This window comes from Echiichthys vipera (assembly GCF_963691815.1).
Source record: "Echiichthys vipera genome assembly, chromosome: 18".
NCBI classification, from domain to species: Eukaryota; Metazoa; Chordata; class Actinopteri; order Perciformes; family Trachinidae; genus Echiichthys; species Echiichthys vipera.
In genome coordinates this window covers 12,754,257-12,770,303 of record NC_139843.1, presented here as the reverse complement: position 1 = coordinate 12,770,303, position 16,047 = coordinate 12,754,257, and the positions used below count along the sequence as shown (strand labels likewise).

Here is a 16,047-nt window from a genome sequence, read left to right as displayed (position 1 = left end):
ATTTACAGGAGAGAGGCGCATCTCCACCTCACAGGATGAGAGTCTCGCGCTAAATGTTGGTGAATGGTTTGGGGCAGGGGCTGCTAAACTTGCGCAAAGCGCCTGATTCTGCACAAGTATTGATTGCTTGTCACAAGTAGGTGATTCATAAAATGTCAGCCTTACGGAGGAAATTTGGCGAGGACTACCAGGTGGTTAACACCAACCAGAGTGTGACTTTTTCCGCACCTGCGAAGAGAAAGCGGCAGCGGTTTGTGGAGAAGAACGGCCGCTGCAATGTCCAGCACGGTAACCTTGGCGGGGAGACCAGCCGATACATTTCCGACCTCTTCACCACGCTTGTGGACCTCAAGTGGCGCTGGAACCTACTCATCTTCATCCTCACTTACACAGTTGCTTGGCTCGTCATGGCTTCGATGTGGTGGGTGATCGCCTACATCCGCGGCGACCTGAGGAACGGCGGCCACGACTCGTCCTACACCCCGTGCGTCGCCAACGTGTACAACTTTCCCTCCGCGTTCTTGTTTTTCATCGAGACGGAGGCGACCATCGGCTACGGTTACCGCTACATCACCGAGAAGTGCCCGGAGGGTATCATCCTCTTCCTCTTCCAGTCGCTGCTGGGGTCCATCGTGGACGCCTTTCTCATCGGCTGCATGTTCATCAAGATGTCGCAGCCGAAGAAGCGCGCGGAGACGCTGATGTTCAGTCAGCGCGCGGTCATCTCGCAGCGGGACGGGAAGTTGTGCCTCATGTTCCGAGTGGGGAACCTGCGGAACAGCCATATGGTGTCCGCTCAGATCAGGTGCAAAGTCATCAAGGTAGGTTACAGGCTACAGTCAAGGTGCGCAATATGTCCAAAATCACTACACACGTGGGCACACTTTGGCGCAGTGAGCGTTCGCCTCCTGAAATGCCATTATCAAGGCTGAGACTAATTGACAATTTGTTTTGAAATCGCTCATTGTGTTTTATGAGTGCTTTCCAAGTCATGCGTTGAATTTCATTCATCTCCAGAATTGACTTTATTCCCTGAGGGTCTCTATGATTTGCAGAGGCTCGGGTTTTAACATGAGGCTTCAACATAAGATGTATTTTAACGAGTTTAGCCTTCTATTTTAATTTACCCTCTACAGCAACTACTTCAGCAGCTGAATTTGTCTCGGACACAGTTTTGTGTTTCTGCTGAGTGTGTTGCCTGAGGGTCTTTACAAACGCCCCCCCTCCTCAGCCTGCAGAGTGGCTGTCAGTGGGCTGTATTAGGAAGTTCAGGCTCTGCTTCAGCTGTCCACAGATGAGATGAATGCCCCCCCCCCCCCCCCCCCCCCCCAGGGGACAGTAGGTGGAAAACCAGGTTATTGACTAAAAGATCAATTGAACCAATTCCTTTACTGAGTGGTCCACAAAATAAAGACTTTTTCTTGTGGTCAGTCTTGCCTATAAAGACAAAATGCCACTAATCTGAAGCACTGGGAGCGGACAGTGATATACATCTGTATAAAGTGTATGCTGGTTTCAGTGCTAAAGGAATCTTGAAGATAAAAGGAGCTGCTGGCTATGATGAAAAGAAAAGCAAAAGATTTTGTGTCAGAAGAGACTAAAGCTGCAGTGAATCGCTGCATTTTTCTAAATCACACCTGGTTGTTTTTTCACCAAATGTGCTTCTGAAGTCTCAGCAATATTTTTTTTGTTCACTGCAGAATTTGTAGCCAATAGCTGGACAACACTTTTCTATCACGTCTAAATTCTTGTCCATTCACCACAATCCATCAACATATAATTTGATCAGTCTTATGTGCAAGCCACTCATATTTTTCTCACTGTATAGCAGAAATAGCTATACAGTGCAAAACACCAGCAGATATCTAAAGGACAGCGTTGCTTTGTTGTGACAGGGAGAGTTAGTTGTGCTTTTGTCATCTCTGCTGAGTAGCGTGATGATCTCAAGTGACAGTTTACTTTCTGAAGCTTGAGGGAGATTCACCAGAAAGCTCTCAGCGTATTAGTGTTGATGTGGTTAATGCTTTGTGTGCAGTTACGCTCGGATTTTATCCAGGCAAATGAAATCATTTAAAATAATGTCTTCCGTTCAGTCAGTTTTTTATTCACTTAGAGTAAAATCATCCATTAGAGAAATAAAAGTCACGCAGTTTAAAACTACGACTCGATAACTGATTATCGCTAATGTTGCAGCTTTCTTGGTTTTATTTCATATCATTTACTCTTTATTAATAGCCTAGAAAGACAATGAAAAATAGGGTTACAATTGCAATTAATCAACACAGCGTCATAGAGGCACAAATGCTATCATTATCTCGTATCTCTTTAAAGCTACATTAAGAGAGTTTAATATTCTGTAGTCGTCATCTATTCCAATAGCTTCTTTCAAACTGAGTGATAGCAGTATATTCACCCATGAGGCATGCTGTCATGTTTGACCTTGGTCAGAATTGTCTGTGTGCCAATATTACAGATATCCTCTGAGTGGAATTGCCTCTTTTTATGGCACATGGGCACACAGATTTATTATTAAATAAGAATTGTTGGGATGATTTAAATTCTGGACTTGACACCTCAAGGCCCAGTGGAAACGTGGAAAACTTTGGTAAGCAGGTCTGATTCACAACATGAAAGCGAAACAAGCTGCTGCAACAGCGTGTTCTTTAGCTAAACCGCACCATATTTCATTTTGCCTTTACTACTAAGATCTTTTTTTTTTTTAAGTAAATGAACATTAATGTAATTTAATGACTACCAAAGGGAACGTTTGTTGTTCTTGTCGGGTTTTTTTTCCAGACCGTGGCGTTCTTTCAAAGATCAGTTGATTAGATTTATGAGATGATCCTGATCTGGGATTTCTGCCAAAAAAATATGACATTTAATGAAATCAGTTATTTATTTGTGTGCGGGTGGAAGGTCAGACATCCAGGACTTTGCTAATTATCTGCTAACAAGCATCATGATCATACGCCGTCAATCTTGCCCTGAGGACAAACAGTAATCAAAAATGTTGGTTTTACACTCACCTTTATACGGTGCTGTTTTCAGGGATCATCGTGTACAGTGGGATAATCTCATTTTAAGACCAAACATATATTTTTTGGTGATTCTAGATCACATGGGTTTTTAAGAAGGCTACATTGTGCAGGATACCTTGCTGGGACAGCCATCCATAAAGTATCGCCATTGTGGTGTCAGACTGTAAAGTGGGGTATTGTAGAGTTAAATTACTCTAAATCACCCCACAGTACTATGCCCGCACTGTGGAAACAATGCCAGGGCATGTGTTTCGGTAACAGATTGCTCAAGGTCACTGTCAGATGGGTTGCCAACAAAGCTGACTGGAGAAATGAGACGTGCTGCAGTAAATCCTAATGATGGAGCTGTGTAAACGCACTGTGACATGGCAACTGCAGTCAATTTTCAGGGATAGGCATGGGTTGTAAATTATTATGGAACAGGGATACCTGGGAAGAGTCGGTCACATTCTCGATCAGCACTCATGTTATTTACAGTGCAACATATTTATCATTATGCAGAAGTGCATCGAGAACTTTTCAAGGTTTGTTAAAAAAGCAAACCTTTCAGGGAACTTGCCAATAATAGATGATGTTTATGTAATAAGCAACTCACATAAGCACAGCATGGTGAAGCATATTTTGGTGCAGTACTGTATATTAGCTCTTTTCAATTTTATTTTGTTCACTTTTTTATAATGATTCAGCAAGCTGTGATGAAAGATTATTGTCTAAAGACTAACTGCGGCATATGCTTCTACTGGCAAAAACATCCTGCACTCAGTTTATCAGATTCCAGCGTCCACAGTAGGTGGAGCTGCTAATGCTCTCTGATTGGTGTTTCCCAGGTTATTTTTACATATGGTATATATGCATATATAATAGCATTTTATCCCCTAGAAAAAGTCGGGAAAAAATAATGCATATGCATATTTCTCTCTTTGTGCATTCACACAGTTTTAGCCGTGAGTCTTGTAGTTTTACGCACACGACCCATGTTCTTTTGAGTGAGATCCTATTCCATTTGATTCTATTGACTTTTGCAGTTAGACAGATTTTGTGTCAGGGGTCACTGAGTTGGTGGAGCCTTTACTTCAATTTGTGACTAAAATAATAAACTAAATTAGCAGCGGAAACATTCTTCCTTGGCAGGACTGTGCATTTCTCTGCATCCATAATGCATATTAACTTAAGAAGATAACTGTCTTCAAATTCCAATTAATATTAATGCAGCTTTCATTAATAACTCAATAGAATGCAGTTGTGCACCGACCCCTGCAGCACTGGCAGAATACAATTTTTAATGTAAAGACGCATGGTTTGCAGTAGTGCGTGGAGAGAAATAAAAAGTGCTCAAACAAAAAGATAGAAGGAGGGAGAGGGTGACAGCTGGGTTGCGCTCATCAACGGCAACAGACTCTCGTCCCAGAAGGTTGGTCCTCAGCAGGAGATAAGTGATAAGGGTTGTAGTAGTTGTAGAATATAGACAGGCATGGAAGCAGGATTTTAGCTAGACAGGCAGGCCGACATGTCAGCATGACTTGCCACATCTGCTACTGTCTAGCTCCGAAGGACGAGCAGAACGAGAAGGAGGAAGAGAGAAGACACAAATAGAAAAAGACAGCTGAATTGGATTTCAGGTGGCTGTCGAGAGATTGGTAATGGCAGCTGGAATGTGATGTCCAGCTGAAACCTTTGAGCTATATGCACACACAAATAAACAATTGCATTAAAGACACACAAACACAAGGATCAATGCGCACACCCACACTCCTTTCTAACTTTTGACCCTAACTGCTTGTGTGTCTTTGCATTGCTCTCACATGCACATACACGAGCTGTCACTGAGGAGGAAGTGAGTCACCAGGGAGAGGGTCTGCTTTCACTCAACCTGAAACTCAGGTGGCTCAGTAAATTAAGCACTCCTTCTATATCAGGTCCTCTTCAAAAGGCCATTAATTTCCCCCCTGTGGCACTGGCTGTTTAGCTGCAGTAAGAGAACACACAAAGCTTTCACCTTGTTAAATCCGTTCAGTGTCTAGAAGGTTTCTCCTTCCTTTGCAGATGTATATTTCTTGTCGCAATGAAAAATAAATGAAACACAGCGGCTTCACTCTCATGACAAGAATTGGCTTAAATTTGGATTCCCAAGAAATTGGTATTCATTCATTCATTCGTCTTCAACCGCTTATCCCGGGGTCGGGGTCGCGGGGGGTGCTGGAGCCGATCCCAGCTGACAACGGGCGTGAGGCGGGGTACACCCTGGACAGGACGCCAGTCTATCGCAGGGCACATAGAGACGAACAGTGACAGACAACCATTCACACCTACGGGCAATTTTAGAGTCATCAATTAACCTAACAGCAGTGAAATTGTGTGAGCAGTGCTGACAAATGGGACGCCTGCCTGCATTGTCTCAATGACGACTTACAAGTTTAAATTATTGGGTGAAATAAATAAAGTTATATAAAATCATGACAGGCTGAAAATTATTTTGTGTGCTCCTGAGGAAGCTTTTTTAGAAGCAAAAATCAACAGCAATATGTAAAAAACTATTAGCGATGTATTAGACTACAGGATGGGGAAGGAAGGTGGTTTAGAGTACATTTATATAAAAATATCAAAAGGGAAATGTAACGTCCTAAAAGTGTATCAATTAGCAAGTCTATTCATTATACAGATATTTAACATATGAACGCAATACAAAACAATACTCAGATATTAATGTTCATTTAAAGGAAGAGTGTGACATCTTGGGAAATATGCCTATTTGTCAGATGAGACTGTTGATACCACTCTCTGGCTTGATGAATATAAGGCCATTGCAAGTAGCCAGTTAGTTTAGCAAAGACTGGGAACAACTTGCTCTGACAGAAGATAGCAAAGCTGTATATCTATGTAATAAACAAAGTACAACATTTTAATTAGTGAGCTTTAAATGTACTGGTAGGTGGATTTTTTTTACCTTTGGAATGAGGCTAGCTGTTTCCCTGTTTCCAGTCTTTATGCTAAGCTAAGCCCCTGCTGGCTGTAGCTTCATATTTATCGTACAGACGTAAGAGTGGCCAGTGTTGGGAAAGTTCACTTTCTACATGAACTACTGTAGTTCAAAGTTAAGTTGACAAATCTTAAAATGAACTAGTTCAGTTCCTAGTTCATAATTCAAAATTCTGAACTAAGTTCAGTTCCAAAAATTAAGTAGTTCATAGTTTTTTTTCAACATGCTGCTGCAAGCTATTCTTTTTTTTACAATTATTGCCACAGCCCATATAAAACTGTTATTTTAACAGTTTTAATTTTTACCTGATAGCACCTTTTTGGATTGCTACAACCCCTTAATTAAGTTTATGAAAGCTGGGCTTTCCACTTTACTCAAAGGCTGCAGGTCTCTGACAATATACTGCACCACCAGGTTTTACAGCTGTGGCTGGGAGATGACAATGGAGCCGCTATTGTACGCAGTTCATGGGATTTGGGTCGAGGATCTGTCTTTACTGTCTTTTGATTTTTTTATTTGCTTGCAAATACCTTGAAATGCCTCGTACTTCAGTTAAATGTGTCGTTTCAGGTTTGCTGTGGATGTGACTGAAGTGCAGATTTTTTTTGTTGAAAGCCGGTGGGTAAAGTTTGCACAGTGTAAGGTTTTTCCTATCCTCACCAAACTTGTCATAAAACTTGTTTAAATGATCATACGACGCCTCCTTGCCGTGTTTTGTTTTGATGACGCAAGCGGCAGTGCGACACTGTTGGCTGATGTTGCCAGATTGGTTATTTTTTCCGCTACATATTAAAGCCTGTTTACGGTGTGTTTTAGCCCCGGATTCGCCTGGAAGGCTCTATAGAAATCTGGCACCCTATTGAACGAAGTGTGCCGTTCACAGACACCAGCAAGAGCGCGTTCACAGTGACGTTCATCAGGCAGTAATACAGAACGTTCAGTTCACGTTCACGAATATGAACGTTTATGAACTATTGTTCAGTGAAAGCATTCAGGCACCACACTGAGAATGGCTTTATTCTGCTCATCGGACTCAGCAAGAGAGCAAATAAGTATATTTCACAAATCTTAAACATTTTTTTCAACTTTAAGTGTGGATGGTGATAAGATACGTATCATGATACAGGGGTCATTTTTCAGTATACTGCAATATTGTAAGCAAGGCGATATATTGATATTTTTTTAATATCTAATTTTAGTTAAACTGTCTTAGTGTAAAATAACAACTCCATATGATATGTTGTTAAGTGGAAGTGGAAGAGTCAAATAGCTGAAGATACATCACTGCTATCTCGTGGTTAGGGATTTGAAGACCTACAAAAAGAATGTATCACAATACATATTCATGTTGTACTCAAGTGTCAATATGTTTCACCCCTAGCTATCACACTGCATCTTTGAGAAGTTATGATATCTTATTAAGTCAAAGAATAAACCATGCAGACTTTACAGCTATACTTCTCTATTTTTTCCCCTCCAGGCGGCAGCACTTTTGTTAAACATCTGCCATTCTTGCTTTCGGAGTTTCATTCTGATTTAACTTCAGTAGACATGGGGCATTAGCTCCCTGTCTGCATATTGCAGGAGCGCCCACCACTGATAAAGCATGATTGGTGGCACTTTTCCCTCACCAAGCCAGGGATCTGTGGGCACAGACGTCTTCCTGTGAAATGTCACACCCTTCTGTCCACAACATCACTGTGAATACAAATGACAGTTTGTTTGCCATCTGTGGTCCAAGTGGCTCTGCACTCAAAGGGCCATGGGAGGCTACTCTGCATACCAGTTAACATGAGGTGGCAAGGAGAGCTATTTAAATGAGCCATAACAGAATATGACTTAGTTTAGATATAAACATGCATTTATGTGCTTTTTATTCACTCATGTTGATAGTGGAATTCAAATGGGTTGGGACAGGTCTTTATTTTTGCCCCTCTGGGCGAAACAAACATCTTCTCCTTTGTAGATCATTCACTCCCGACGTATCAACTAGAGTAAGAGGCTTGCAATGGACAGAGTAATATGTTTTATAAGCTTATAGAGAAGTTAGGCTTCTCCCTAATTTCATGTTTTAATTTAACAGCTGAAAGAGTGCTTTATTTGATTGAGCTTAGTTACCCAAGAGTGAACACTAGTGTGTTCTCCATAATCTAATGATACTTGTCTTAGAGGACAGGCTACCACAGAGAGTTTTAAAGTGCTCTAATGTGCTGGCAATGACAGCAAAAGTTGAATGTCTCAAACTATAAATGTTACCAATGCTCATGTTGCCTGACAGAGATGTGGGAGTCCATTGTTTTTCACAGCCTTATTCTCCCCTTCACCCAGCACGTCTGCCAATATAAAGAACAACATCAAGATCCTAAGAATACCCTTTAGGGTCCTGTCTTCTAGGTGCATTTTTCTTCCATCTATCACAGCAAAAAATATGTCAAAATATTCATTTTGTTATATTTCTACTTCAAAATCCACCCATGTCTCTGCCAAAAGTGTCAAGAATGTTTTGTTGACTCATTCAACTCTCAGAGGCAAATAAACACTCCATTCAATGAAATGTCATCATAGATTTTTGGGGAAATTCAGCCACCCCTTCCCATTTTACAAAACATGCATGTCTGCATAAGCAAACTAGCACTAAAGCAGCAGGTCAGAGTTTTGCATTCATTTTGCCGCAACATCAATAGAAGGTTAAGTTTTGCTGGATGTTTTTTAGTTTGCAGGATTTGTCCCACCTGCTTTTGTGCTCTAAAATTAACTCCCTCCTCCCTTTGACTCCCACCCCCACATCCTATTTCATGTGGAACTATGTCTAATTACAGAGGAAAATTGCCTTCTCCAACCTATTTCATGGGACCCTTAACACAGCTTCGGTTACATTCCCATCAGAGTTACACCTGCAACAAATACATGCACACATACAGTAGTTGTAAGGGTTTTTTAATGAAAAATGTCTGCCAAAGTGGCACATACTATCCAACAAAACTGCCCTGGCTGGCGTGGTGTCCTTGTAGACTGCACATCAGTCATCCTCAGGGTCTTTTAACCCTATGGATGTAACTTTTTTACGCATAAAATCTATTTTTGGATTTAAAATTAGTACTAGAATTTTCATAAAAAGATCATTTAAACCATACACTTTAAAAAGAGGTGTATATTTATATTTCAGTGCTATAAATTAAACATTAATGAACAATTAGGTGCTAATAAGAATATTATTGTTATTATTTGTTTCCTATACTCAGTGCTCTGACCCTGTTGTGGAGGAGAAAGTTTAGGAATGATTCTGAATTATCACTAAAAATGTAAATGTCCTGATCATTTGTGTTTCCAGTCTCGGCAGACTCCAGAGGGGGAGTTCCTTCCCCTGGACCAGTGTGAGCTGGACGTGGGTTTTGGGACGGGGGCGGACCAGCTCTTCTTAGTGTCGCCTCTAACCATCTGCCACGAGATTAACACCAAGAGCCCGTTCTTTGATCTGTCGCAGCGCTCACTCATGAACGAGCAGTTTGAGATTGTTGTCATCCTGGAGGGCATCGTGGAAACGACTGGTTAGAGCTACTTATTATTTTTTAATATATATTAAACTTTCCTTATAACTTTAAATAAACGTCCCACTCCCTAATCATTATTTCATCATTATTTAGCCAGTGGCATAGAGCATTTCTCAGTAACATAAAATAAAATACTTAATGGAATGTTTAATTTCATGGTCTTTAATTATTCAATAGTACAAGCTCTTCTCCGTCTCTGTCATTTCTTTTTTCCCATATCGTCTTTTCCCTGAAGCAATTATCCAGTTTTCATTTCTGTTTCCTGCCTGGCTGTCTGTCTTTTATTTAATAACCCACTTTCTATAAATTTCTTCATAAATGTACAAGGTTTTTAGCACTCTCATTTTTATCTTTATCTTATCTGTATTTGAAATATTTCTCTACACTTATGTCTCTTCTCTCCAACGCAGGTATGACATGCCAGGCGAGGACATCTTACACTGAGGATGAAGTCTTGTGGGGCCATCGTTTCCTACCCGTCATGTCATTGGAGGAGGGTTTCTTCAGAGTCGACTACTCCGAGTTCCACAACACCTTTGAGGTGAATACACCTCCCTACAGCGTCAAAGAGCAGGAGGAGAAATCCTCCTTGACCTCGCCCAACTCTCTCCCTGTTGCACCCACCCCCTCCTCCCCTCAGCTGGGCAATGGCAGCCGCCGCAGGGAAAGGCTCCTGTCAGCTGACTATGCAGACCACGTAGAGGACCAAGCCTTCAGGTTGCCCAGCAAACTTCAGCGCATGAGCTCCACCAAGGAGGAGCACTTCTGGAAGGGACTGAAGACAGGGCCAGCCTTGCCTGGGGGGAAGGCCTCCAGCACAGGAGACCTTCCACTTAGTATTCAGAGGCTAAGGTCCAGCTCCATCCCAGTTGTCAGGCAAGAACAGCTGGAAGAGCAGGTCCAGTTGTTATCCTTGGATGGAGATGCAGAGGAGGGTGATCTGGAGAAGCATAGACTGCCAGCAGCCATTAGCACAATCACTGCTCCAACTCCAACCCCAGTTCAGATCCCCCTGGTAGGGAGTCGGCCAGAGGACAATCTGCCTGCCAAACTGCGCAGAATGAATGCAGACCACTGACTTCTGCAGGCTACCTTTGAAAAACATTTTGAAACTTTAATCAGACTTGCTAGGTATTGTATATAAATAAAGACTACTATTATATAAGTTTTATTTTTTTCTGCAGATTACATTTACTTACAGGCTCTCTACTTAGTTGTCCATTGCCACAAATAGAAGGACAACGCCAATAAGCCATCCATCCGTTCAGACTGTGAGTCATTTTTGATAGATCACCATCTGTGCCCCCCACTGACTTCTAACACTTCTGCCCTTGTGCTTGTTTCTTTCACTTCTGTTCATAGAGTTGCATTAAGCGTATACTATCTTAAATAACTACACTTTTTTCAATTGAACAAACATGGCAGTTACAAATAAGAATGAACTGAATGGACCATCCGCTAAACCCCTCCCCTGAACAGCGATTTGTCCACTCATAGCTTAGCAACTGTAACTAGGCACAACAGGTCTGTCAAGCTTTGGATTTCTCCACATATATCAAGTAGTGTACATTGGGCCCAAGTAAAACTAAAGACCCATTGATTTTCCATGGGACGTGAGTGACATTGATATGCAAGGTGTTATGGGTTTCTTTTTGAAGCAGGACCGAACAGCAAAGCAAAAAGAGGCAGGGGTCCAAAAGTGAATATTTTCAACTTTGTAAGAATGAGGGAGACGGTTGCTTTATTGGCTTCCAGTGAGCCTTTTCTGTAATGTTTTGTTCACACCGACCTCGTACATGCACTTCGCACTGCGTTATTCCCGCCATTCGATACAGGAATGAGGCACTGTTCGCCTCGTTCGAACTGCCCACCGTAAGTTTGCATCTTTCTATTGACTTTGATATCTCTGCAAGAGTTTGGATGGTGGTTTTTCTTTCTTTTAACCTTTTCAAAACCAAAAACACAAGTGCAAAAGTGTGAGGAATAGATGAAACTGTGTTTGTGTATATGCTCTAAATTAATGTTAGCATAACTGGCTATCGAGCTGACTACAGTGCTAAACGATCATTACTTCCAAGGCCTATAGTAAATGCAAGTAACTGACTACCTGACTACCACAACTAGCACATTCACTGGGTAGTATTTCTATAGTACTATCCTGGAAATTATCGGATGGTAGGCTAACGCTAGCAGCTTTGTCCTGTTCAGCTTGTGATGATGCTGAGTTTTTACGTGGATGTATAACTTAAGCCTTAGTGTTTTAGCACAATATCATTTATGTAGCCATCACGTGCATATTGACAACCCCTTTTACATAATTTTAAAAAGAGGCAGCTGGAAACATTTAAAAAATCAGCCATAGTCTAAGTTTCAGCCAACCCACAAATTTATCGTTGGCTTAACTAGCTAGCTAACATACAGCTGGCAAAATCAATGGTTGCCGACTATACATGAGAAACCTGCTTTTGTCTACCTCTTTGTGAAAAATCAAGCACCCATTGTTTAAATGTTATTAAGAATTCCAAGTGTTAAATCTGCCACTGTTAGCACTGTAAACTAAATATGTGCCATGGTAGAACAAAAGCTTGACAGGCGACGTAACTATGGCGGACGGGGCTTAGCTAACAGTCAGTCAACTTGAAACCCTGAGACAAAAGTCAGGTTGATACACTGTATTTATTTAGCACTTGTACTGAATATTTGTTTATTTGAATGCTCATTTGATTTGTATGTTTACTACTGTACTTTTAACTATTTTTACCTCTGAGTGTTGATTGCATTGGCCCGTTATACGCATGGGTGACAAACCGTAATCACAGATCAATTTTGGACTCTTTAATCATGAACTGATTTATTAAAATGTAAAACAAATATTTGGGAATGCAGGGTTGCTGACATCAGGGGACACATGTATTATTGATAATATAAGATGAAACTTCATATTGCAACTTCTAAATAAAACATTATTTGAAATCAAATGTGTGAGTACATTATTGTTTTCCTACATGCAGATATGCTCACCTTTTCTGTTGTACTGAGTCCACATATCAACACCCTGTGGTTTTTCCGGCGACAAAATTCACCAGCAGGTCATGTGTTACCTGCTGCGATGAATAAACCAACACTTGTTAAATATTAAAGCCTTAAATGTGAATGTAAGTTGTTTCTATTATGAAGCAATTTTCTGGAGAACGAGAGCTCAGAGTAAAGGAAACTCCAGACAAAATCCTCTGGTGGCATTCAAACCCTGGCTGGGAGGCTAATGCACTGTACTCCTCCCTCTGCTCACTTGAAGTCAAAGCTACTAGCCTAACTCTGGCTGCAGCTTCAGCTAATTATTTTATTTGTCCTGTAGCTGACAGAAGTCATGCTGTTTAGTGGCCTAATCAGTAGCACTTTGTCACTTTTGTCTTGATTGTGGCTATAATGATAGAAGCGCTCCAGAGGAGGGTGATTTTACAGACATCATACATCTGAGGATGTCCATAGCTAATTAGTCGTAATGCGAAGAATAACGTTGACAGCGCAAAATGACCTCTGTCCAGCTTAAGATAAAATTAACTCGGATAAACGATGGAGGGTGGAAGAATAAATCACAGGTCATTCTTCACACAGACATGATACTGTATAATGATGGATTCAGCTCTAAAGGAAAATCTGTTTCGCTCAATCCTCTGTCATTAAATTGTGCTTGGGAAATGAATTAGTCCAATTTTCACTTCTGTTGCACTTCCTTGGTGGAATGAAGGTCATTACATCTATAGAATCAAATAAACGTGATATACTTGTAAGCCTGGACTCATTTCACGTCTGAATCAAGCCATAATATCTTCCTGAAAAGGATGAGATTAAACAAAACCAACGAGTCCTTACCATACATTCAAATGTATCTGAGTGTCCTCATGTATTTACTTCTTGAGCACCCTAAGGAAGTTGTATCTGTAGAAAACTACATTTGAGCTGGATGTTTAGGAAAAGATTGTGGTTTGGGTTGAAATAAATACTTGTGTTATAAAACAAGTGAGTTAAAATAAGTCAATTTTGACTTTTGCTTTCACAAGGGACATGAACAGTTGTCTTCTGGGCCAAAGTTGGATGTTTTTTGACCCATTCATCCAGTCAGACCTCCTGCCGACGTCAAGCTGTTTATACTACGTCATCTGACTTAATCCTTAGAGGCAGCGCTGCATATCCTGGCATTCATTTTCATAGACATAAATACTAACAGTGATTGAGAACAGCCTGATCTACTTAACAAAGCTCACACAACACTGTGCCACAAACTCATCTGAAAACTTTGAACGAACATAAACTCATTAATCCATAAACAGCTCTTAAACTAAGGGCCGGTCAATTAATACTATGTCAACTAATGTACTTAGGTCCACTTTTGAGGTACTGGTACTAAACCTAAGTACTCACATTTTAAGTTACAAATATTAAGTTTATGAACAAGAACTACAAAACCCCAAAACATATAAAGCAGCTACACGCTTCATCTCAACAGCAAAAACATTAAAGGTACTGTTTACATGTCCATGCATCAATAATAATGGTCCAAAAATAATCAGATGTTTTTTAGTGTGGTATTGGTAAAGAGTACTCACCTGAATACTACGATGTGTAAGCAGTCCGTACGTTGTACATGGTTGCGGTGGAGTTTATATACTGTTGAGTAGTTTAATATTTTACAGTGCATCATATTTTGTATCTGTGGTATATGAAATCACAAAAAACAGGCAAAGGAACTAGTCGCTATAGCTGTGAAATAGAAGTAGTGAAGTAAAAAGCAAAATATTTCCTCTTGAACTACAGTGAATTAGGAGTATAATTAATTAATTCATTCATTCATCTTCAAACGCTTATCCCGGGGTTGGGGTCGCGGGGGGTGCTGGAGCCGATCCCAGCTGACATCGGGCGTGAGGCGGGGTACACTCTGGACAGGACGCCAGTCTATCACAGGGCACATAGAGACGTACAGAGACAGACAAACATTCACACCTAAGGGCAATTTTAGAGTCATCAATTAACCTAACACGTGCATGTCTTTGGATTCACTGAAATAAAATACATTTATAAGTGAATGTACTTTCTACCAGTGCATACTTTTAACAGTGCCTCGGGGCATATATCCAGGGCTAAATGGGATTTATAGATTCAATGCAGATCCAAATCAAATGAATGGAGTCAGATAGACCAGCAAAAGTGGGCCTGAAATTGTTTTTTGTTTACCCTTAAAAGAGTCTTATTCAAAAATGTATAACAGTCTCAAATCAGCAATGATTAGCGTGATCTCAGCTGCACTTGTTTGGCTTCTTCATGTCTACAAGAGTTTAAGTCTTTGTCGGGTAAAATCTAAAGTTGCATTTGTATGCCTCCGTAGAGGCAGACCGGGTTGCAGAGCATGGCTGTGGGCTCTGTATGTCTGCATGTTTATCCATGTGCACAGGAGAAAACAGGGGGAGGGAGGACAGTGATCAGATCACACATCCATGTTGACCAGATGCTCATCCATAGTCAATGAGCACAGAAACCCTCGCTTCTCTACTGCACGGCACTATTAGCTTTGTGAGAGGCGATCATGTGAATTGAGAGATCATCTGGGATGTGAAGCTTCAGTAATGTAAGTTGTATTTATCACCTCTTGACATGGATACAATCATTAATGGGTTCTGGCAGCTATGAGTAAATCTGCATCTATGAGGTAATCACTTTGATGGAAAGAAAACTCACTTTACACTTTCAAACTACCGAACAACATGGAGTGGGAGTTTCCCTGGACACTCTTTCATACTGTTCCACCTTCTGTTCACACATATGATACATAAACTTAACAGACAGATACATAAACAGACAGAAATATCACAATCTTTTATTTAGATAATTGAAATGTCCATGTGATATTTTATTTCACAGAAAATGACAGTAAAATGTCATGAGAGAACCAACAGATTTTAAAAGTTTCCCTTTGATCACTATGACAGATTGAAGCAGGCACAATTTACTCGTGGTGTCAGCTGTGTTATGCCCACAGGCCTGCTCTGGGCAGTCTAGGTAAATAGTGCTCAGCTCTCCACTGCAGAATCTCAATTGCTTTTCTTTCTTTGCTCTCTCTGTGAGTCACCCTATATCAGTTTCAAGTGCTCTTTATTTCTCTGGTGTCCTTTTCAGACTGAGCGTAAAGGAAAAGTTTTGATAAAAAATAAAGCATTCTCCGTTTGGAGAATGGTTATTTCAAGATCTATTTTTCACAGCTTTTTAATCTTTACTGCATACATTAAAATGAGCGCAATCTCTTTTATCTTCCACTCCAACATGACCTTAAGTTATTTGCAAAGTAGGTATTTCCAAAACAGTGTTTAAGATAAATCTGAACAATAAAACAACAAAGAAGGATCAAGTCATTTCAGCAGGAGTCTCACTACTATACTTAAATGCAGTTTGGGCTCAGTTCTTCCTACTTTATGATAACATTAAAGCA

General features: G+C 40.7%; 1 protein-coding gene across 1 annotated transcript; it reads left to right on the top strand.

Annotated features, from left to right (window-relative positions):
* Positions 1-152: 152 nt before the first annotated feature.
* Positions 153-9,568, top strand: LOC310961413 (G protein-activated inward rectifier potassium channel 1-like; the record flags this gene model as incomplete). The annotated part of the gene is made up of 2 exons (XM_083933459.1): positions 153-821; positions 9,347-9,568. 2 exons carry the CDS (start codon positions 153-155, stop codon positions 9,566-9,568), a joined length of 891 nt encoding a protein of 296 aa, XP_083789585.1.
* Positions 9,569-16,047: the final 6,479 nt, after the last annotated feature.